The sequence below is a fragment of the Poecilia mexicana genome, unplaced genomic scaffold, assembly GCF_051168715.1.
Source record: "Poecilia mexicana isolate PSO_F unplaced genomic scaffold, ASM5116871v1 scaffold_2, whole genome shotgun sequence".
Classification (NCBI taxonomy): Eukaryota; Metazoa; Chordata; class Actinopteri; order Cyprinodontiformes; family Poeciliidae; genus Poecilia; species Poecilia mexicana.
Genome location: NW_028263371.1, coordinates 6,266,645 through 6,287,113, shown reverse-complemented (window position 1 = coordinate 6,287,113; position 20,469 = coordinate 6,266,645). Strand labels below are relative to the sequence as shown.

Here is a 20,469-nt window from a genome sequence, read left to right as displayed (position 1 = left end):
AGACGATCAAATTCAGATATTCTGTTATTGATTTAAGACCAAACCCACTAATAAAACATCTTCATCAATGTTGAACATCAGAGCCAAAGTCCTGGAAAAGGACAATCTATGATTAGGTTCTGAAGAAAATGTTGACAAATGAAACAAATATTAGGATATTAATATGAAGAAACATTTTTTATAAATTTGTAATTATTTTTCTAGAATACATCTGTAGCGTTAAATCAGTGTCCAATGCTGTAAGACTGTGTTTTTAAAAAATCGTGGCTAAGCACCAAACTAAAAGAATGGAAGGGAATCCTTTAAAACAAAAAGCTCATTTAATTTTCACTGAATCGTCAAACAGGAGAGCACAGAAACCCAGAGCGGATGTTTTCCATGTATACTCTTCCAGATGGTTTTCTCAAGGTCATTTTCCTTGAATTCAAAGAGTCAGTTTTAACACACAATCAGTCATCTTTTTATTTAAAGTCACAGGCCGCAGTGGAACTTATATTAATTCATTCATCTACTATTACGCAAACAATACACACACAATCCTTCTTCTAAGATATTGTATAATTTAATATGTGCACAATGCTGACATTCATTAAAGAAACATAATGCATATTTACATAATAATGTATTTATTGAAGTTGCACAGAATTAAGAAAAAGAACAGTATTTTCTTCCAGCAGAAATACTTTCACATTAGCAAAATGGTTTAAAACCTGTTTTCTAAGCTTTAGCTTGCAGCAGTTAAATGTTTCTAAGCAGCATAGAGAAGCTCGCCATTAGCTTTATGCTACAGACTAAATGTCTGCATGTTTATCCCAAGTGAGGAAGTTGAGAGAGATCAATCTGAACTTTCTCTTTAAAGATCAGCCATGTGCAAATTTAGAACAAGATGAAACTGTTCTAAATTTATATGTGTGAAGAAAGACAATCACACAATGATTTGGTTTGCAACTTGGCAGTTAAGATTGCTTTGGACACCAGTAGGTTCCAGAACATAGACAGTCTTACAGTCGCTAAGTTCAGAAGGTTTATCTTTGCTGATTATCTTGAACGTCTCATAAGGTGGAATGAGCACCTCCTGCTCATGATCTCTAAGCGCTGCGTATTTTTTCAGATAACCTCCATAACATGTTGTAATTTTAAAGCATGTTGTCTTACCAAAGGATGTCAGATTTGATAATATGGAGGAGGAGGCAAAAAAACCAAATCGAATTTCTTGGTTGATTTCACCTGTTAACGTGTATTTGGTTCTACGGAAAGTTGTGTAGCATTTGTTATGGTTGAGGATCTGTATTGCTCTGGTCAGCCAGAAATGCAAAGAGTGGAATGGAAAAGATGAACTATATTTTTGTCTATTGGTCCGGACTGCGTCATTGAATGCCTTAAAGAAGTCTGCTGGTCCTCCAGCTGTGTAAACACAAATTGCTTGCATGTGATCTTTTGTTAGAGCTTCATCTCCTGGTTCTTTGTTTTTCATATTTCTATCTGTACAATTTTTTGCTGCGTTCCATGCCTTGCTGAATACATTATTTTTCATTTCCCTTTCAAAGTACGTCTTCTTGACCTTTACTTCCATCTGTGCAGCACAGGTATAGTACCTGTCATCAACAGAGTTTACAGCCATGTCCAGCGGATCACCAATCTAAAAGCAATGAGAAAAAAAAAATCATATATATATATATATATATATATATATATATATATATATATATATATATATATATATATATATATATATATATATATATATATATATATATATATATATATATATATATATATATACATATGAGAAAAGAGCGAAACAGTATGGAGATGAAGTTACATTCACTTCACTTGTTTAGTTGGAAATAACAGTGATGTTGAAGTATGTAACAGTGATGTTACATACTTCAATGTAGGAAATAAATAAATAAAAAAAGACAACAATATTGCAAACTTAAAATTTAAATGACATTTTATGAATTTTGAAGGTAGAATTGTTTTGATGTAAGATTTAGACCCAAAAATTTAATTGCCCATGCTGCTGTAGTAAATATAATTATTTTTACTTTGGAAAAAAACAAAAAAATCTAATTTAAAGTATATAAAATTTGACACTAGCAAAAAGAAAACTTACCTTCTCTGGTTGAGCTTGAAGCAAGCAGCAAAGAGACAACCACAGAGAACCAATCAGGAACATTTTGGCCTTCATCCTCGCAACCCTGCAACAAATGAACAGTTCAGAAAGACAGGAAAACAATATTGATCAGTGTGATGACTGTATATAAGAAATATTATAATTTTACCTCACAGGAACTCCAGCAAACACTATACTTGTATTTTAAAACCGTACTCAAATATTACCTTATTCCAAAAGCAACGTTGTTCTGTAATATATTATCAAGTGATGAAGCGTAGACCAGATGGATTAGGATTTCTACAGTGGCTCCTCCTTAAATACTCTGCTGTCTAGGAAAAGACCCGCCCACAGACACACACGTGGAAATGCTTTTAAAAATGTGGTCATGTAGTGCTGGTGTGTTGCTGGTCTACACTCTAAATTACAGCATTATAGAGTGTTTACTACAGTTTGAAACAAACAACCAGTCAAACTGCTTCATTCAGAGCTAAGAATTAACTTTTTTTGCATACTACGTATTTCTAATCTACCCATGCAAATGTTCTTTTCACCTTATTTGGTTTCACCTGTAATTAATGAAGCTGTAATTTAAGGTTGACAACATACAAATACGCATTGCTTTTTATATTTATATATTTGTCTTCAGTGTGTTGGCATGCTTTGGTGAAACTTATGTTCTCTGATACTGAGATTAAATAACTAATATCTAGTCTTAATCAAGTTTGCATTTCAGTTAACTTTCAAACTAAAGAGTGTTGATGTTACTGTGCATGGAGAAATGTACTTATGAAAACTTTTTTTTTTTTTTTAGAAAAGAGGAGGATGTTGTATAGAAAAGCAGCTTATCTACAATAAGACCTGTAAAACAAGAAATACGTTTGCTCAGTTCTGACCTGCTGTTGTGATCTGCAAAATGACATCATCTCTATCCTACGTGCAAAACTTATGTTTTCACATTCTTAATCACAGAAAAGAAGAAAAACCACACAAATTCACCCCTTTTTTCTATTTCTCATTTTCCCCATTTTTACACTCAGACTAATGTCTGACTAAGCTGCAGCATGTAACTTTAGAAAGTTACATGACTAAGTCTGTACTCAAAACTCTTCTCAATCATTACAAGTTTTGAGAAGAAGAGAGACATGAAGTCCTGCTTTCAAAATAAAAATGTAGGAAAAATTATTAAAAGTTTTGAGAGCATCCACTGACCCCGCTCCGTCAGTTTACGTGGCATAACCACATAATTAGAGTTGCATTAGAGTGTACCTTTTTTTGTGGTAAGGCAGTAGAGGTGCATGACCACAAGCAAGAAGTTCAAAGTTGGCTAATCATGACCAACACACTGATATCTAACTCATCATCCCTTGTGTTTAAAAATGGGGTTCAACTGACCCCACAAGTGTTAATAATTAGAAGACGTATCATTCTTGACACTTGTTTTTCCACAAACTTCTCCTTCTACATAACCTGAAAGTCTTCTTCTTAAAAAGGTCAGACAAATAAAGAACAGAAGTTTCAATTTGATTTGCATTCAAGAAAAAGAGAAGTTTCAAAGTGACACAATTACTTTTGCTATTGAGACACCAAAACAAGTAAAATAAAACAGAAACAAAAAACAACAGTTTAAAACTATACAGCTATAGTAGTACTGATGTACTCATCGAAACTAACCTTGTTAATTTTCCAAACACATAATTGAATCAGTCTGTTAGCAGTTTGCATCATTATCATTTCATGCTGCTTCTGTGGTGCGAACACAAACTTGTCCAGGACATTGACAAGCATGACAAACGTACAGAAGCACAGAGAGGAAGTGAAAACTTCTCTTTTCCTCAGTCATCTGTCTAATCTGCAATTCAGCTATTTACCATCAGTGTCTTCTTCTGTGGAAACTTCTGAGGACCTTTTGCCAAAGTTCAGGAATACATCACCAGGCAGATAAAGTGAGACTCGGTGAACTCACTGACCTTCTGCGCCTGTTTTATCCTGTTTGGGGGCAACAGGAAGGCTGGAAGCAAACCCAGGAGACCCTGAAGTGGAACTAAAACACACAATGCAACCTATGGGGGAATTTGACTGCCAGAAGTCGAGATCTTACATTTTACAATCTGAAATCTTGCGGATCAAGGAGTACCGTCACCTCACAACTGTTCCAGCCAATAGAATTACAGTTTTCCACTTGGCACACTAGATAGTTGCATCTCCTTTTCGTGTGTTCTTCTTCTTTATGTTTACAAAAGAATAATCGTTTGTTTTTGTCAAATTAATGGTTTCCCAGCTGAGCAAAACTTATAAAAAAGATTATGGCCATTTCACCTGCAATCGTTTGTCATGTGAATGTAAAACTGACAGCATATGTATGTTCTCTAAAATCAATACCAGCTTAACCCGACTTAAACACCTGTTCAGGATCTTCTAATTTACACTTTTTCATCTTGATCCATTGAATGACTTTATTAAAAATGTAATATATTTGATCTTTAAAGTAGACATATCATGCTTTAAACCCTTCACTTTTATTCAGTTCAGGTCAATATAAAGTGGAACAGCAAAACTTTGGTCTGACTTTGTAGCTTAAAGAATTGAAATTGGGCGTCTGTCTCTTTAAGGAACTCTTCAGGAAGTCATCAATCATCACTCCTTTTCTAGCTGCAGCTGAAGCTGTGCTCTGACTCTTGATTGTTTCTCTTTAGGTCCAAAAATACTTAATTCAGTTTTGCTTCCATTCCACTGAAGGAAGTAAAAGCACATCCACACAATCCTTTATTTGATCTTTTCAGTTCTTGAACAAGTTCACAGCAGGTGCAGATTGGCCGCTTTTAATCGGGCGGTGTCCAGTCATGGCACTGTGTTGATACGCTGCTACCGCTGCACCTTGGGCCGAGTCCACTTTAACTATAGTGTAACTAGAGTTGAAACATAGGACATGTTGTAATGACTTTGACCACTAGGTGGCGGGGTTGTTGCTTGAATTCTGTTCTTGTGCTGTAAGTTAGAAACTAAGTGAACGCTGCTGGACCTGAACTGCATCATCTCATCCCCAACTTAGTCAGAAGAAAGACGGAGCCGTCAGTCCACAAGTCCAGAGTGGACGGGAATTTATTGAGTGAATAATGTTAGAATTAAAATAATGAGCAAAACAGCTTTTTGTGAGAAGTTACATGATAACGATTCAGCTCATAACAACTGATCTGAATTCATCAGAGGATTTATTTTGTAAACATGTCAGATTTCTGATGAGAGTTATGACCATTTTAAAATGTATACAGATATTAAATAAAAGGGAAACAAGCATGGAACCTTGAGGTACTCCATGTGTGATTTTTGTCAGCTCTGGTGGAGAGTTACCTGTTAACATAAGGTAGTCTCTGTTCTTTAGGTAAAACTCTAACCAGTTGTTTAAAAACCCCACTGTAGTTCTAGGTTCTGTAGTGAGCACAGAAACTGGACTTTTGAACATTTGCTATGCAAGGTAACGTGTTTGTTTTCACAATCCAAACATTCATACTGTAGTTCAATTTTGCACTTGATCTTTTCTTGAGTTTTTCAAGAATATTTTATGAGCAACATTATTTTATCTGAACACAGACGCAACGCAGCAAGGCTCAGGTGATCTAATGTGACGTTTATTAAAACAGAAAAATCAATCAGGAAACATAGCAAATGTAAAAAATGAATGATCACAACCATCAAATATTGAACACTTTAAGTGTTTATAGACACTTAAAATCTTCTAAAGTTCATTTAAAACATTTTCATTTAAAAGATTTTAAATGGCTTCAATTCACCACAGATATCGTCTCACATAAGACAAAGGATTCAAATTCAAGTCAAATCACACTGAATATATTTTGAGTCAAATTAAAGTCATTTCAGCCTAAAACAGTCCAATCATGCAGATTTAAATCTAGTTTCATATGCAGTTCACAATTCAAATTTTAATACAGTACAGTCAAATGCAGATGATCGTTTCATTGTAGTCACGTAAAAAAATTACAATCTAAAGCAGCTCATCTAAGTTCTTGAGTTTGCAGCAAATGAACATCTTGATCATGCATGTGGCGACAGTAAGAAGGAATGACTCACTTTAAATACTCTATGCAGATTAATGGGTTACAAAATGCCACAATGTAATAAAAGCGTTGGATTTTTTGTGAATTATCTTACGGTTTCTTCACTCACATGAGCAATAAAATATGTTAAATACTTACTGTAGCTTGTCAAAAAGATATCTGAATCCGCATACAGACATCATCACAAAGCTCAGTTTGAGAAGCCATCTGGTTTAACAAGCTAACGATTGGATCAGAAACAAAAGAGCAGAGCAGAACTGATCTGGGATTATTTTTTATGAAAAGAAAAACTTAAAAAAAAAAGAAAAGTTAATGGTTGTAGATAAAACTCATGTGCACAATAAATGTGAATTAACGATTAAATGTTACTTGTCATTTATTTTCAGCTTCACAATTTAGACAATTTTCTCTTTTAAAATTTTACGCAGTAAATATTGTAGATGTTCACTCACTGATGGGTATTTGTTATAACTAACTGCAGCATGTGAAACTCAGGATTGGATTCAAGTGAACGAGATGAAATTTGAGTGACATTTTGTTAAAATAGAACTGATTTTCTTTAAAAAAAGAACAAATAAATCTCAAATTATGTCCAGATCTGCGCAGCACCACCTTTATTTCTAGGACGTTTCAATTAAAACCACGCAGACGTTTTTCTCTTGAACAGAGCACAGTTTAAATTGGACAGAGGTCTGTTTGTGCTCCGCAGCTTGTAGACAACCTCACAAGGAAGAGTGTTGTCAGAGGCTTTATTTATGCCTGTTACTTTAAAAACCTCATACGGAGGGATCAGGACTTCTCTTTCTGATTTAATACTAGAGAACTCTGAGATGTCTGCTCCAAAACAGGTGGAGATCTCAAAGCATGACTGGTTACCAAACGTTTTCTCGCAAGGATAGTCACCCATCGAACTGGAGGAAAAAGCGCCAAGACGAATCTCTTTGTTGAGAACATTTTTGCTGAATTTGCAGTTTGTTCTCCGGAAAACGGTGACGCAATTTTCTGCTTCAGGTTTGATGGTACGCAGAGCCATGGTGAGGTAGAAGTGCAGAGTGTGATACTGAAATTTGGTTTTGTACTTAGAGTTTTGTTTTCGGACTGCGTTGTTGAATTCGCGGTACAGCGGTGGGACGTTCAGGGTGTACGCGTAAAGAGCCATGATTTGTTCCTTCTTCAGTGGCGTCGACATATTCTTCCATGTGGTCTTGTAGTATTTCTCTGCTTTATCCCAGGCCTGCTGGAAGGTCTTACTTTTGTTTGTCTCATTTTGTAAAAACTTTTCCTTTACTTTTTTCTCCATGTCATGTTCACATTTGTCATACATGTCGTCCACAGAGGTTTTGGCCATATCCAGTTTGATTGGACCACGAATCCAGTTTTTTACTTTTTGCCAGAACTAAACAGAAACACAAAAGAAACATGTTACTGATTATTATGTTCATGTTCAGCATGTGTGGAAGTAAAAACAATTAAAATAAAACATCCCTCACCTTCTTGAAAACCTCCAGTGGCGTCCCAACACAGGATGCAAATAACATGAAGACGGCCACCCAGATTACCAACCGTCCCATCTTGGCTCAGCAGACAACTCTGAAAACACAATTTAAACAAAGCGGCTCAATGAATAACTGAGTTGGGCCTTAGTTGAGGTTTATGGGTGCATATTAATGTTCAGACAGATATTGTGGTGAACTAACATAAAAAACCCAACAAGAAACAAAAGTTAAATCCTGAAATAAGCAGGAAGCCAGTATAAAGAGGTCAGCGCAGATGTAATGTGATCAACACACGTCTGGCTAGGAAATGTATATCCAGGTGAATTTTGCCCCCTTGGCAGATGTTAAATTGAAGACTTAAAATATCAGTATACAGAGTTACCAAAGTCTCTGTAAAATGCAAATGAAGTATAAGTTAAGACACTTTAAGTTCTTTTAAGGTATTTAGGACTTTAGCCAGAAGTCTTAGCTGGTAAAAATTCAACAAATATTTCATGGATGTGATTATGAATTCAAAATCTGCTGTTTGATATTTGTTCTGTAATGTTGGCTTACCCTGCAGCAACACAGAGTTTTTTTTAGCATTTGAAGCATGATGGTGGACTACAAGGAAGTGCAGAAACATGAACATATCTGATTTGAACCAGGAAGCCAAACTTCTTGGACATATACATGAGTATTAAAGGACATAAATAAATATCTGAACAGCTGACAATAGTTTTACCAAGGGTAACTTAGGATGTCTATCATTTATTATTATTTTTGCTTAGGATTACATTTTCTCTCATCAAAGGCTTATCCCATCAGTTTCAACATCATATTTCCTAAAATCCTGCCTTAAGGAAGTTTAATTGTTCTGGAGAATTGGAGAGTAAAAAAAATGAAATAAAAACGTCATACCTGAGGTTATATGAAGAGCTTCTGGAAGGATGAATGTCAAAATATTAAAAATGGTTTCTGTGTTTTAGTTTGTTTATTTTCTTTTGGCAGAAAAATCTACAGCAATAAATGCATCAGGATCCAGAAAATTAAAGTGAAAAGAGCAAAATACAAAAACACTGAGTAAATGAAGAAGCCTTCTGCCCACCAGCCCTGCACTACGCTGTTTTATTTACAAGGCAGAAGCAGAAGTTCATAAGCTAACCTATCACCAGATAAAAAAAAAACATCGAAACTTATCTGCAGAAGAACATATTTATTTATTTATTATTGCAAATGTAAACCTCAAAGCTCATGAGTCACAGTCTTCTTCTGTTAATTGTGAGCTGCTGCTTCCCTTTACTTGCTAACCTTCGTCTGTTGCACGACCTTCTGCGTCTTCAGCTGCAGTGTGCATGAGGTCTGCATCCGCTTCTGCACTTGAGCTGTTCACACCTTGTTCTTGGAGATCTCACTTCTCTTTCAGTTGATTCGCCTCCACTAGTCTTTGTTTATGATTGTTCTTTTCCCCCTTAGTCCTAATACGCAAACTTTAAAAGACACAGAAGACACAAAACCAACTGAATTTGAGATACACCGTCACCAACACATAAACACTAAATATTTTTTGAAAAAAAAAACAAAAAACAAAAAAAACACTTGAAATGGATTTTCAGTTTTAACTTTTTTTAAACACTGTAGAACTAAAAAGAATGGAAGGGAATCCTTTAAAACAAAAAGCGCATTTGATTTTCACTGAATCGTCAAACAGGAGAGCACAGAAAACCCAGAGCGGATGTTTTCCGCGTATAGTCTTCCAGATGGTTTTCTCAAGGTCATTTTCCATGAACTCGAAGAGTCATTTTTAACACACACACACACACACAAACACCAGTCATCTTGTGTTCAATTTGTTATCTTGAGAAAACCATCAGGAAACCAGAAGTATTTCACATGCAGTCACTTTACATGACAGCAGTCTGGGTGACAGCTTTCAGAATCAAACCAGTCAGATCAACTCTGATACTTTTTGGCTCAGTTAAAACAAAAGGTCACCTATGTGCAGACGGAGGAAATCTAACATCTTTTTTTTTTTTTTTTTTTCTATTTTTTATGCGACACATTTTACCTGAAATTTGAATCAAAATATAGTTGCTGTGTAGGACAGCATGGAGCTTTTTATTTAAAGTCACAGGCCAAACTTAAACTATTCAACAATATTCAGTTACATTAATTCATTTATATGTTATTATGCAAACAATGCACTTCTAAAATATTGTATAGATTAATGTGTGCACAATGCTGACATACATTAAAGAAACATAACACATATTCACATAATGTATTTACTGAAGAATAAAGAAAAAGAACAGTATTTGCTTCGAGCAGAAGTACTTTCACATAAGCAAAACAATGATTAAAAAACTGTTGTCTAAGCAACCCAGGTGAACAGCTTGCAGCAGGTTAAATGGTTCTAAGTAGCATAGAGAAGCTATAAGCAATCAATATCATGTCTAAGGAGACAGCAACCTTAGCCTGAACTGAAACATGTTTTCTCTAAAACCTTTGAGGAAAACAAGTGATTCAAGTCAAAACTGTCTCATCTTTACACTGATTTGGTTTTGCCTCTGATAGTTTCTCTATCAGGGTACACTTAGGTATTTTGTATGGAATACATTATAGATGACACATTCTAGTTGTTTTAGGGTAGAAAAAGCCACATTAACCTCTGCTGAACTAGCAATTAGCTTTACACTACTGCTCAAATTTCTGCATGTTTATTCTAATTGAGGAAGTTAAGGAATCTGAACTTTTTCTTTAAAGATCAGCCAGGTGTAAATTTAGAACAAGATGAAACTGTTCTAAATTTATGCGCGTGAAGAAAGAAAATCACAAAATTATTTGGTTTGCAACTTGGCAGTCAAGATTGCTTTGGACACCCTTACTTTTCAGAACATAGACAGTCTCACAGTCGGACAGTTCAGCAGGTTTATCTTTGTTGATTAGGGTTAGGGTTATCTCAAACTTCTCATAAGGTGGAATGAGCACCTCCTGCTCTTCGTATCCAAGCACTGGGTATTCCTTCAGATAAGCTCCATGACAGGTTGTAATTTTAAAGCATGTTGTCTTACCAAAGTGTGTCAGAGTTGATAATTTGGAGGAGGAGGCAAAAGAACCAAATCGAATTTCTTCTTTGACTTTGCCAGTGAAAGTATCTCTGGTTCTACGGAAAGTTGTGTAACATTCATTATCATTGGTTTTGAGGATCTGTATCGCTCTGGTCAGCCAGAAATGTAAGGAATGGAATGGAAAAGATGAACCATATTTTTGTCTATTGGTCCGGACTGCTTTATTGAAATCGTTATAGAACTTTTCCTTTCCTCCAGCTGTGTAAACACAAATTGCTTGCCTGTGATCTTTTGTTAAAGCATCATCTTTATCTTCTGTTTTTTTATTCATACAATTTTTTGCTCTGTCCCATGCCTCGCTGAATACATTATTTTTCATTTCCCTTTCAAAGTACGTCTTCTTGACCTTTGCTTCCATCTGTGCAGCACAGGGAAAGTACATGTCATCAACAGAGTTTACAGCCATGTCCAGTGGAAAGGACTGATCATTGATCTAAAAGGAAAGAGAAAAATACATATGATGAAGAGCAAAGCAGAACATATATGAAGTTGCATTCATTTCACTTATTTAGTTGGAAATAACAGTGATGTTACATGCTTCAATGTAGGAAATAAATAAATAAATAAATATTGCAAACTTAAAATTGAAATGGCCCTTCATGAATTTTGCAAGTAGAATTACCTTGATATTTACTTTGAATAAAAATCAAAAACTTAAATAAAGTACATTAAAATTGCACAATAACACTAGACAAAAAAAAATAATAATAATTACCTTCTCTTGGGGAGCAGGAAGCAGGCAGCAAAGAGGCAACCACAGAAAACCAATCAGGAGCACTTTGGCCTTCATCTTCACAACCCTGCAAACAAATTATTGGTTCAGAAAAATAGAAAAAGAATATTTAGCAATGTAGTGACTGTATGTAATAAATATTATAATTCAACCCCAAAGGAGCTCTATCACCTTATCTGTATTTTAAACCCGAAATTAAATCTTACGTTTTTCCAAAAGCAACGTTGTTCTGGATTATATTATCAAGTGATGAAGCGTAGACCAGATGGATTAGGATTTCTACAGTGGCTCCTCCTTAAATACTCTGCTGTCTAGAAAAGGCCCAACCACAGACACACACGTGGAGAAGCTTCAAAAAAATGTGGTCAGTTTAACAAAGTAGGTCAACTCATGTAGTGTGCTGCTCTAGACTCTCAAACTATAGTTTTATAGTGTATTTGTCACAGTTTGAAACAGAGCTAAAAAAAAAAAAGGAGTGAAAAAAACCAACCAGTCAAACTGCTTCTTTCAGAGCTAAGAATAAACTTTTATTTGCATACTATGTATTTCTAATGCACCCATGCAAATGTTGTTTTCACCTTATTTGGTTTCATCTGTAATTAAGGAAGCTGTAATTTAAGCTGGGCAACATAAGGAAATGTTTGAATACAATTTAAATACACATTGCTTTTACATGTACCTTCAGTGTGTTAAGATGTTGTCCTGGGACTTCACTTATTCATATGTTCTGTGATACTGAGTTTAAATAACTAATATCTAAGTCTGTTCTCAAAACTCTTAATCATTACAAGTTTTGAGAAGAAAGACATGAAGTCCTGCTTTCAAAATAAAAATGTAGGAAAAAGTATTAAAAGTTTTGAGAGCATCCACTGACTCCGCTCCGTCAGTAACCACTTTGTGGCCAAGTCGCTGTCATTTCCAAACACTTCCATTTTCGTTGCATACGATATTTAGGAGCAAGAAAATGTCACGACTGGATTTGTTGCGCAGGTGAAATATTATCACAGTTCCACGCTGAAATTCACTGAGCTCCTGAGAGCGAGCCATTCTTTCACAAATCTTTGTAAAAACAGTCGGCATGCCTACCTGCCTAATTTTATACACTTGTGGCCTTGAAAAACATGGGAACTCCTGATTCTGATCATTTGTATGGGTAAGGAAATACTTTTGGCATTATGGTGTAAAACTGAATGGACATGAATCTTGTGGCACTGCAAAACAAAACAAATGGTAATAAATGTTATATTACAGTGTATCTTTTTTGTTTGGTAAGGTAATAAAGGTGCATGACCACAAGGAAGTCAAAGTCAGTGTGGTATTTAAGCATGACCAACAAACAACGATAAGAAGAGACTTGTCATTCTTGACGCTTGTTTTTCCACAAACTTCTGCTTCTACAAAACCTGATAGTCTTCTTCTTAAAAAGCTCCAGAATGCATATCTGAAAAACAGAAGTTCAAACTTGATTTGCATTCAAGATAAAGAGAAAATTCAGAGAGAAACACAATTACTTTTTCTACTGAGTCACCAAATCCCCAGCCCCAAAGAAACACAGTTTAAAACTACATAACTACAGTAGCATTGATGTACTAAGTTATCAAAATTACACCTATTAATTTTCCATATACATAATTGCCCATGCAATTATCATTTTGAATCTGTAAACCAGCCAGTCTGTTAGCAGCTTGTATCATTATTTCATGCTGCTTCTATGGTACGAACAAAAACTTGTGCAGGACATTGACAAAGCATGACAAACGTACCGAAGCACAGAGAGGAAGTGAAAACTTCTCTCTTCCTCAGTCATCTGTCTAATCTGCTACTTCACATTACTTTTGGCAGTTTACCATCAGTGTCTTCTTCTCTGGAAACCTCTGAAGACCTAATACATCACCAGGCAGATAAAGTGAGACTCGGTGAACTCACTGACCTTCTGCACCTGTTTTATCCTGTTTGGGGGCAACAGGAAGGCTGGAAGCAAACCCAGGAGACCCTGAAGTGGAACCAAAACACACAACGCAACCTATGGGGGAATTTGACTACCAGAAGTGTTATTCTGGCAGTCATCCTCAAGATTTCAGGTTATGTTTTCAATCTGAAATCTTGCGGACCAAGGAGAACAGTCGCCTAACAACCGTTCCAGCCAATAGAAATACAGTTTTCCACCGGGTGCAGCTGATAAAACACTAGATAGTTGCATCTCCTTTTCTGGTGATGTGTAGAAAACAACTCCAGCTTTCTGCTCCTTCCTCCATGTCATGACATGTTTGCGAAAGGATAATCATTCGTTTTTGTCAAATTAATGATTTCCCAACTGAATAAAACTTACAAAAAAGATTCTGGCCGTTTCGCCTGCGATCGTTTCATATGCATGTTCTCTAAAATCAGTAGCAGCTTAACCCGACTTAAACACCTGTTCAGGATCTTCTAATTTGCACATTATTGGATATGAGCATCACTTGGAGGAAGAGTCCTTAGATGCTTTTTTTCCAATATGAAGAAAATGAAAGTCTCGACACAGAAATGCGTCGACACAGTTGAATTTTGATCGATCCAACCACAGAAACGCAAACAGTCTGCCACAGCTTGTGCAGAATAAAACACAGTTTATATATTGTGTGATATTACACAATATATGACATGACAATATAATCAAGATCATGCATTTATTCACACAACTATTATTCTGTTGTCATGAATGGCCCCACACATAAATAGATTATTTTTCTATGTTAAACATATTTCTGCAGAGTAACATAAGAGTTTGTAGTCAACATACCACGTCCTGCTTCTCATAAGACCACTTCCTGTGGAGCTCAGACAAACAGAACCACAAATTGATAAACTAAAACTTAGTTCAGATTCTGTGCAAAGAGATAGTTCAACCACAAACCAGAGTAAAGGTAAAATTAATCCTAGAATTAAACCAAAAAAAATAATTTAAAGACATTTTAGACTTGAAGCTATAATTTTTCATCTGTGTTATGGCTCTTTTAATTTGGCTTACAAAGTTAGCACAACCAGAACTTGGCTTTATTTTATTTGGTGTGGTGAATTTACAAAATTCCCCAATGTACAGATGCAATACAAAGACATTCGTTTAGAATAAACAATCACCACTTTGTAGTTAATTATTTAGGTAAATACTATTAAACAAAAAGTTTTTTGGAATATTTTAATATCCTACAAGTGCTTATAATATAAATTAAGACTGCAGTTAAATAAGCAATAACATGAAAATTACCAGGACGATCAAAGCACCCAACACAACAGCCACGTAGAGTTTCTGTTTGCGTTTCACGAGAATAAAAGAGTTTATTATTAGCAGCACAGCGCATGCAGACATGGTCAGGGTGTTGCCTCCACCCCAGCTTAAAAGTCCTCCACCCAAAAGAGATTTTGTTAGCTTCTGACTCAGCTTGCAGTTTTGGTCTGCCTTTGGTTTCTTGGTGCTCTGAAGCTTGTAGACCACGCCGCACCACGGGTCGCCCGTCACAACGCCCATGACCCGGAAAACCTCGTAGGTCGGAATGAGCACCTGTCCCATCTGGTTTACGCTGGAGTAATACGTGATGTCAGCACCGAAGCACGTTTGGATCTCAAAACAGGAGACGTTGCCGTTCACCTCAAACGACTGCTTGCTTGAGATTGCCCAAGTGAATCCCCCAAAGCGGACGTTTGTGTCTATGACATCCTGGTCGAAGCGTTTCCAAGTCCTGAGGTAAACGGTTCGGCACTCCGAGTGGTTCGGATTTAGGCCTTGGATGGCGTCGGTCAAGTAGAAATACAGAAAATGAAACATGAAGCCGTCCGTGCTGTACCTTTCTTTCCCCGTTTTCACGGCCGTGTTGAAATCCTGTCGGATGTTGGCCAGTTTTGTGAAAATGTACAAGGACGTGGCGTGATCGTCTTGTAGGTGCTGGTGCACAGGCTTCTTGGCATTTCTCTTATCTACAGCCCAGGCGTAGCTAAGGTTCATGTTGGCGTGCCACTCAAACACACCATACAGGTTGATGAGAGACATGGACTTAGAACGACAGCCGGCATACATGTCGTCAATGGAATCTGGGGCCATATCCAGGGGCAAGACTGCAGCATTCTGGAATGAGAGGTGGTTGATCATGTGAAATGCTTTCAGGAAATTATTGAAAATAAGTTTTTTCTTCAATTGCCTGGAATTTTTCTACTGTGGAAAGTATCAGTATGAGGGCAACAATAAGACAATAAATCGAATTACAAGAATAGAGTCATAAGTACTGCCAGCATCATACTGCTGGTATCATAATGCTTTTCTTCAGGCATGACACTGCAAAAAAAAAATGTTTTAACATATCTGTTAAAACTGTCACTATGTATTGACAGTGTGGTATCAGTTAATGTGAAAATTTTTTTTCTACAACTGGTTCACCACAACAGAGGTCACCATGAATGCTAAGGCTAGTTAGCATGACCACCGAAGACGGAGGTAATGAGAAGTTGTTTCTCCGCCATTAGAACAATTGACAGCGCATACATGAGCCTACAAGTCACAACATGGAGAGAGTTATAACAAATATGTTTTACAGTATGTAAAATAGTACGAATACTATGGCATTACGTTCGGCCATCCTGGGTTTTCCTCCCTTTATTTTCATTCTCAGGGTAACCAAAACAATGCCACCAAACAACCACCAGAGGGAGCTCTAAACTGTTAGTGTAAATCACACAGGGCAGAACAGACAGCAGTGGAAGAAAACCTGTTGAGTCAGGACACCAACTTTAAACATCCTCAACTCATAGCTGGTATCTTTCCAGTCTCACAGAGTTTAGTCACCATATTTTGTTAAAAAAAAAAAAAAATGTGACTAAACATATCCATAATGTAATGCTGGCCCCTCCGAAAAATGTTACTCTAATTGTGGCAACAAAAAAAAACTGTCTCTAAAAGTCTTGACTCAGGGGCATTGAAAACACACCTTTCAAAAGGTATTGAAACCCTTGCATCATATTTTCATCCAATTAATGATGCTTTCTTCGTCTTGTCTTGACACATTAAAACCCAAAATAAAATGCACTGAAATTTGTTATTGAGACATGATAAAATGTGAAAAGGTTCGAGGTGTCTAAATACTTTTGCAAGGCGCTGTAGTAAACTGCTTCTTAGCTTCTGGTTCATTTAAGGAAAACAAAATAATCTCACCTCGGCAGGTCTCTGGGGCCACCACAGGATTAGAAGCGGGTCATTATACAGCAGGACCAGGACCAGCAACAGTCCGCAAAGAGGAACCAGGTTTAGGAGTTTAATCCCACGCGTTGATTCCCACCGGAATGTCATATCTGGTTTAAAGAAATGACCAAGGAATTTTGTTGACTTTGAGAAAAAAAAATAACTTTAATGTTTTTGAAGATCAGCAATAAACCTTTGTCAAGGGAAAACACAGGGCTCTTTTTAATCTTGTAATCCACCTTTAGCAACAAAAGGGAAACATTTTAGGCTTACCTTTTTACTGCAACTGGCTTCATAATCCATGGAGCACAAAAAAAGACAGAGAGACTAGGAGAGGAAATGTTTTTTTTTCTCTCCACCTAAGCATTACTGCAGGACAGGATCTACAGGTGCAGCTACTCGGCCCACACCTTCATTAGAACTGCTGCTCAAAATAACCAAGAGTTTGCATGCTGTGTTTGCACAGAAGTCACTGCTAGATAAGAAACAACAAGTTCACCTTTCATCTTACTCCTTTTTCAACATTCTTGCTTTAGTTTGCAGTTTACTGTGTTGCGCCATGTAGAATTTTTTTTAAAATTATCATTTGTATACATTTATATGTAATAAATACCAGCCCACTCCACTTTCTGTCTGTTTGCACGGCCAGAGGGAGATCCTCCAGGCGGTAAAACTAGTGAATCCGGTTTAGCCACCAGCTCTGGCTGATGCAAACAAAGGTGAGTCATTCAAACGCAGAAAACACAGAAACACACATTTACTTATAGCTTTCATCACAGCGGTGAACAGCATGTGGTAAGTTATTAGACTTATTTTCCCTTTTATGTATCTCTGCTCTGTATGTGATCTGCCTGCGGTTAGCTTGAATATTTTGAAAAATCTGACAGATTGATGAAATCCATGGCAAAATAGGTCACTAATTCCTCATGTTACCTGACTTTTTCACCGTGTTACTTGGAAGTAGATCAAGTTGTGCCAAAAGAGTTTAGATTTCGGGGTACCGTCTCGACTTCCTCTGATTATGTCGCGTTACAGGATGTCTTTTTCTTTCTTCTCCCAGATGAATGATGCCATCTCAGAAAAGGCAACAGAAGGGGTCTGCATGTGTGATTGCTGCTTTGGTTTTTTTAGAAGGACTGCTTGTAGTTTTTGTCATATACATTTGTCTCAGTTGGAGGGACACTGTTGGAGAGGTAAGTCACAGTCTGTCTTATTTTTACCCAATCAAACTTTAAACTCCAAATGATCATAAATATAAAATGACCGATCTGGAATTTAAAGTTCAAGAGCCTGACGTGTGTTTTTAAGATATTACAAGCCTTTCTCTGATTGTTTTTGACAATTTTTAAGATGGAAATGTGCAACAGTCCTCCACGTGTGTTGCCGTCTTGTGAGCTCTCTCAAAACATTTTTTCCCCCTCTCCTTTTCAGAGTTCTCAGCATCTGACCTCTGACCTCGATGGTGACAAGTTCGCGGTTCTGAATGACGAGGCCATGAAACAAAAATGGCACACCTGCAGCGCACATTTCAGCCAAGCCTGGAGCAAAGCAGAGCAACACCTGAAAGAACCAGCAGACAAGTACATGGAGAAAAGCCATTCTGTGGCTTTAAACGTGTTCACCGCTGAGGTGCCGAAACGGGGGAACAAGAACTCTGAGGCTGCAGAAAGAACTCCGAAACAAAGACGCGCTTTCGAACCCGTCTCGCTTTATTCCTCTCTAAGTGAGGCGATTCTAATTTTAAAACAAAATCAGGTGATGTGTCTGAGTACAAACTACAGAACTGAAACCGTTTTGCAGCTCAACGTCTCCGCTGGCCTGGTTCGATTCAGCACCTTCATTTTAGGCTCTGATGGGTGGGATTCTGATGGAAATGTTTCATGTTTTGATGTATACTCTTGCTTTGGAGCAAACGTAACTAAATACTCTGTCCTTAAAGGAAACAACCAAGTCCTGATTCCTCCGTACGAAGTTTTTACAGTCACTGACGTCCAGAAACAAACCAGTTCATGTAAAATCACCTACAAACTCAGAAGTAATCTGGACTGTGTTTATGACGAAGAGCGCAACCAGTTGCATTCCATATCTGTGTTACCTGCAGAGGGATTTTGGCTAATTTTCACCATCATTTGTTTTGTCCTTCTGTCGCTTTTACTGCTCTGTGTTATTGTGAAGCTTTACTGGAGAATCAGCTCGGCTGGCAGAGTTTCAAATTCACATAGCACTGTCCAATCCCACTATAGCCTGTAATGCTGCTAGTACATAATACAAGAATAGATATAAAAAAAGAAGATATAACATTTACCTCATGCTATTTTTAATTTTTTTGCAAGACAAACACAGACATGGAAGACACGGAGGAGAACTTCTGCAAGTTCTCCAACAATCTGCAGAACAGTTGGGTGAACGCCTCTTTTCAGTCCATCCTGGACCTGAGCGTGACCAGGAAACGTCTCGCTCAGGAAAAGGTCTTTATAGAGGCGTCATCCATACATGCTGTGCAAGTCTAATACATTCAGCTGTCCGACAACCGGGAAAACGCATTTCTCCAGAAGAGATCTCCCCCATCCTGACGGAGCTGAGGGAGAGAATACCAGGCACGGGAAAAGACTTTGAAATATCTTGTTTATTGGAATCAGTGATGATCTGGCTCGACTTCTTTGCCGGCAGCACGGATAGAGAATTGTACGGTGGAGGCAGTTGTTCAATTTGTGAGGTGGATTCTTTAGACCAGTGGTGCCCAAAGTTGGTCCTGGAGGCCCGGCATCCTGCATGTTTTAGTTCTCTCCCTGGTTTAATGCACCTGCATCAAATGATGGCTGGTTAGAAGCCCTAAGAGGAACATTGACAAGCTGAAAAGGTTGTTGCTACCACCAGGGAGAGAACTAAAACGAGCAGGATGCCGGCCCTCGAGGACCGACATTGGACACCCCTGCTTTAAAGCTTGTGAGCAAAGCCCCCTTGGTTGTACTCCCATTTTCACCATGGGTAGACAACATATCTCTTTTCAGCTGTTGGGTGTATTTGGGGATCAAATGTATTTGTTCAGCCTGCGGGTCAAAGTTGAATTACAAACACTGCCTCACTGACAACAATATTCTGATCTTTTCTCTGCCACAGTCGGCCAGACGTAATAATTTAAAACACAAAGTCATTCCCAACCTCAGCATCCATGTACCTGGAAAATGTGGAACGGAGCCTGTCCTCCGTCATCTGCTGTGATTCTGACCCGGTCCAGTGTTATACCTGCATAATGCACGGACAGCAGACACTGCAGGCTGTTGAACATGTCTTCACTGCAGACAGCCGCTGCAGTGAAGACATGTTCAGAAGGGGCTTCATTTATGGATATGAGAAGGAAAGAAAGAAGAGAGACCAGGTGAACAGACCTAATGTGACGGTTTCTCCAGCCCCTCCTCTCAAAAGCGATAAAGGTGCTTTGAGAGAGGAGCTACAATTATCTAATTTGGTTGAGGAAAATATTTATTTAAATTGCACGTCTGACTTTTGTTGCCTGTAAAAATAAAATAAGTAAAATCTTCTGGAAATATCTTTAGAGGAATGCTGAAAGGTTTTTTTTTTTTTTTTTTTTACTCTTGTAGTGGATGGTTATATAGTGAAAGCTATGTGGTTAAATGTTGAATATAAGACGTTTTCCCTCCAATTCTGACAGCAGATGTGTGCTTCAAATATAAAAATGCTTCCATAAGGCATGCACGACAAATAAAAACAATA

The 20,469-nt window shown here is 37.3% G+C and overlaps 5 protein-coding genes across 9 annotated transcripts in view; 1 reads left to right on the top strand and 4 right to left on the bottom strand.

The window, feature by feature from the left end:
* LOC106926695 (GPI-linked NAD(P)(+)--arginine ADP-ribosyltransferase 1-like) overlaps positions 1 to 20,290 on the top strand; it is a 53,845-nt gene extending 33,555 nt beyond the window's left edge. The window contains exons 2-4 of one of the 2 annotated variants that reach the window (XM_015001778.2): positions 17,384 to 17,453; positions 17,795 to 17,927; positions 18,166 to 20,290. In XM_015001778.2, the coding sequence (XP_014857264.2) occupies positions 17,799 to 17,927; positions 18,166 to 18,984 (948 nt within the window). In that variant the 5' untranslated portion in view covers positions 17,384 to 17,453; positions 17,795 to 17,798 and the 3' untranslated portion in view covers positions 18,985 to 20,290. Of the gene's footprint in view, positions 1 to 17,383; positions 17,530 to 17,794; positions 17,928 to 18,165 lie in introns of those variants that run through there. The other variant, XM_015001779.2, reaches the window with a different exon arrangement.
* LOC106926701 (erythroblast NAD(P)(+)--arginine ADP-ribosyltransferase-like) lies at positions 437 to 2,440 on the bottom strand. 2 transcript variants are annotated; one of them, XM_015001791.2, is made up of 3 exons: positions 2,344 to 2,440; positions 2,117 to 2,201; positions 437 to 1,639 (listed from the first exon to the last, which is right to left on the bottom strand). In XM_015001791.2, exons 2-3 carry the CDS (start codon positions 2,189 to 2,191, stop codon positions 926 to 928), a joined length of 789 nt encoding a protein of 262 aa, XP_014857277.2. In that variant the 5' UTR covers positions 2,192 to 2,201; positions 2,344 to 2,440; the 3' UTR covers positions 437 to 925. The 2 variants fall into 2 exon arrangements, with proteins under 2 accessions (XP_014857277.2, XP_014857276.2); XM_015001790.2 differs by having other exon boundaries at positions 2,286 to 2,424.
* LOC106926697 (erythroblast NAD(P)(+)--arginine ADP-ribosyltransferase-like) lies at positions 5,725 to 9,799 on the bottom strand. The gene is made up of 3 exons (XM_015001785.2): positions 8,589 to 9,799; positions 7,683 to 7,782; positions 5,725 to 7,588 (listed from the first exon to the last, which is right to left on the bottom strand). The coding sequence occupies exons 2-3, from the start codon at positions 7,761 to 7,763 to the stop codon at positions 6,827 to 6,829; spliced, it is 843 nt and encodes a 280-aa protein (XP_014857271.2). The 5' UTR covers positions 7,764 to 7,782; positions 8,589 to 9,799; the 3' UTR covers positions 5,725 to 6,826.
* On the bottom strand, positions 9,939 to 11,907 carry LOC106926700 (erythroblast NAD(P)(+)--arginine ADP-ribosyltransferase-like). 2 transcript variants are annotated; one of them, XM_088009815.1, is made up of 3 exons: positions 11,735 to 11,907; positions 11,511 to 11,595; positions 9,939 to 11,216 (listed from the first exon to the last, which is right to left on the bottom strand). In XM_088009815.1, exons 2-3 carry the CDS (start codon positions 11,583 to 11,585, stop codon positions 10,497 to 10,499), a joined length of 795 nt encoding a protein of 264 aa, XP_087865941.1. In that variant the 5' UTR covers positions 11,586 to 11,595; positions 11,735 to 11,907; the 3' UTR covers positions 9,939 to 10,496. The 2 variants fall into 2 exon arrangements, with proteins under 2 accessions (XP_087865941.1, XP_087865940.1); XM_088009814.1 differs by having other exon boundaries at positions 9,939 to 11,228; positions 11,511 to 11,594; positions 11,735 to 11,905.
* Positions 12,600 to 17,155, bottom strand: LOC106926694 (ecto-ADP-ribosyltransferase 4-like). Of its 2 annotated transcripts, XM_088009789.1 has the most exons (4): positions 17,008 to 17,155; positions 16,708 to 16,844; positions 14,773 to 15,627; positions 12,600 to 12,969 (listed from the first exon to the last, which is right to left on the bottom strand). In XM_088009789.1, exons 2-4 carry the CDS (start codon positions 16,840 to 16,842, stop codon positions 12,886 to 12,888), a joined length of 1,074 nt encoding a protein of 357 aa, XP_087865915.1. In that variant the 5' UTR covers positions 16,843 to 16,844; positions 17,008 to 17,155; the 3' UTR covers positions 12,600 to 12,885. The 2 variants fall into 2 exon arrangements, with proteins under 2 accessions (XP_087865915.1, XP_014857262.2); XM_015001776.2 differs by lacking the exon at positions 12,600 to 12,969 and having other exon boundaries at positions 14,181 to 15,627.
* Positions 20,291 to 20,469: the final 179 nt, after the last annotated feature.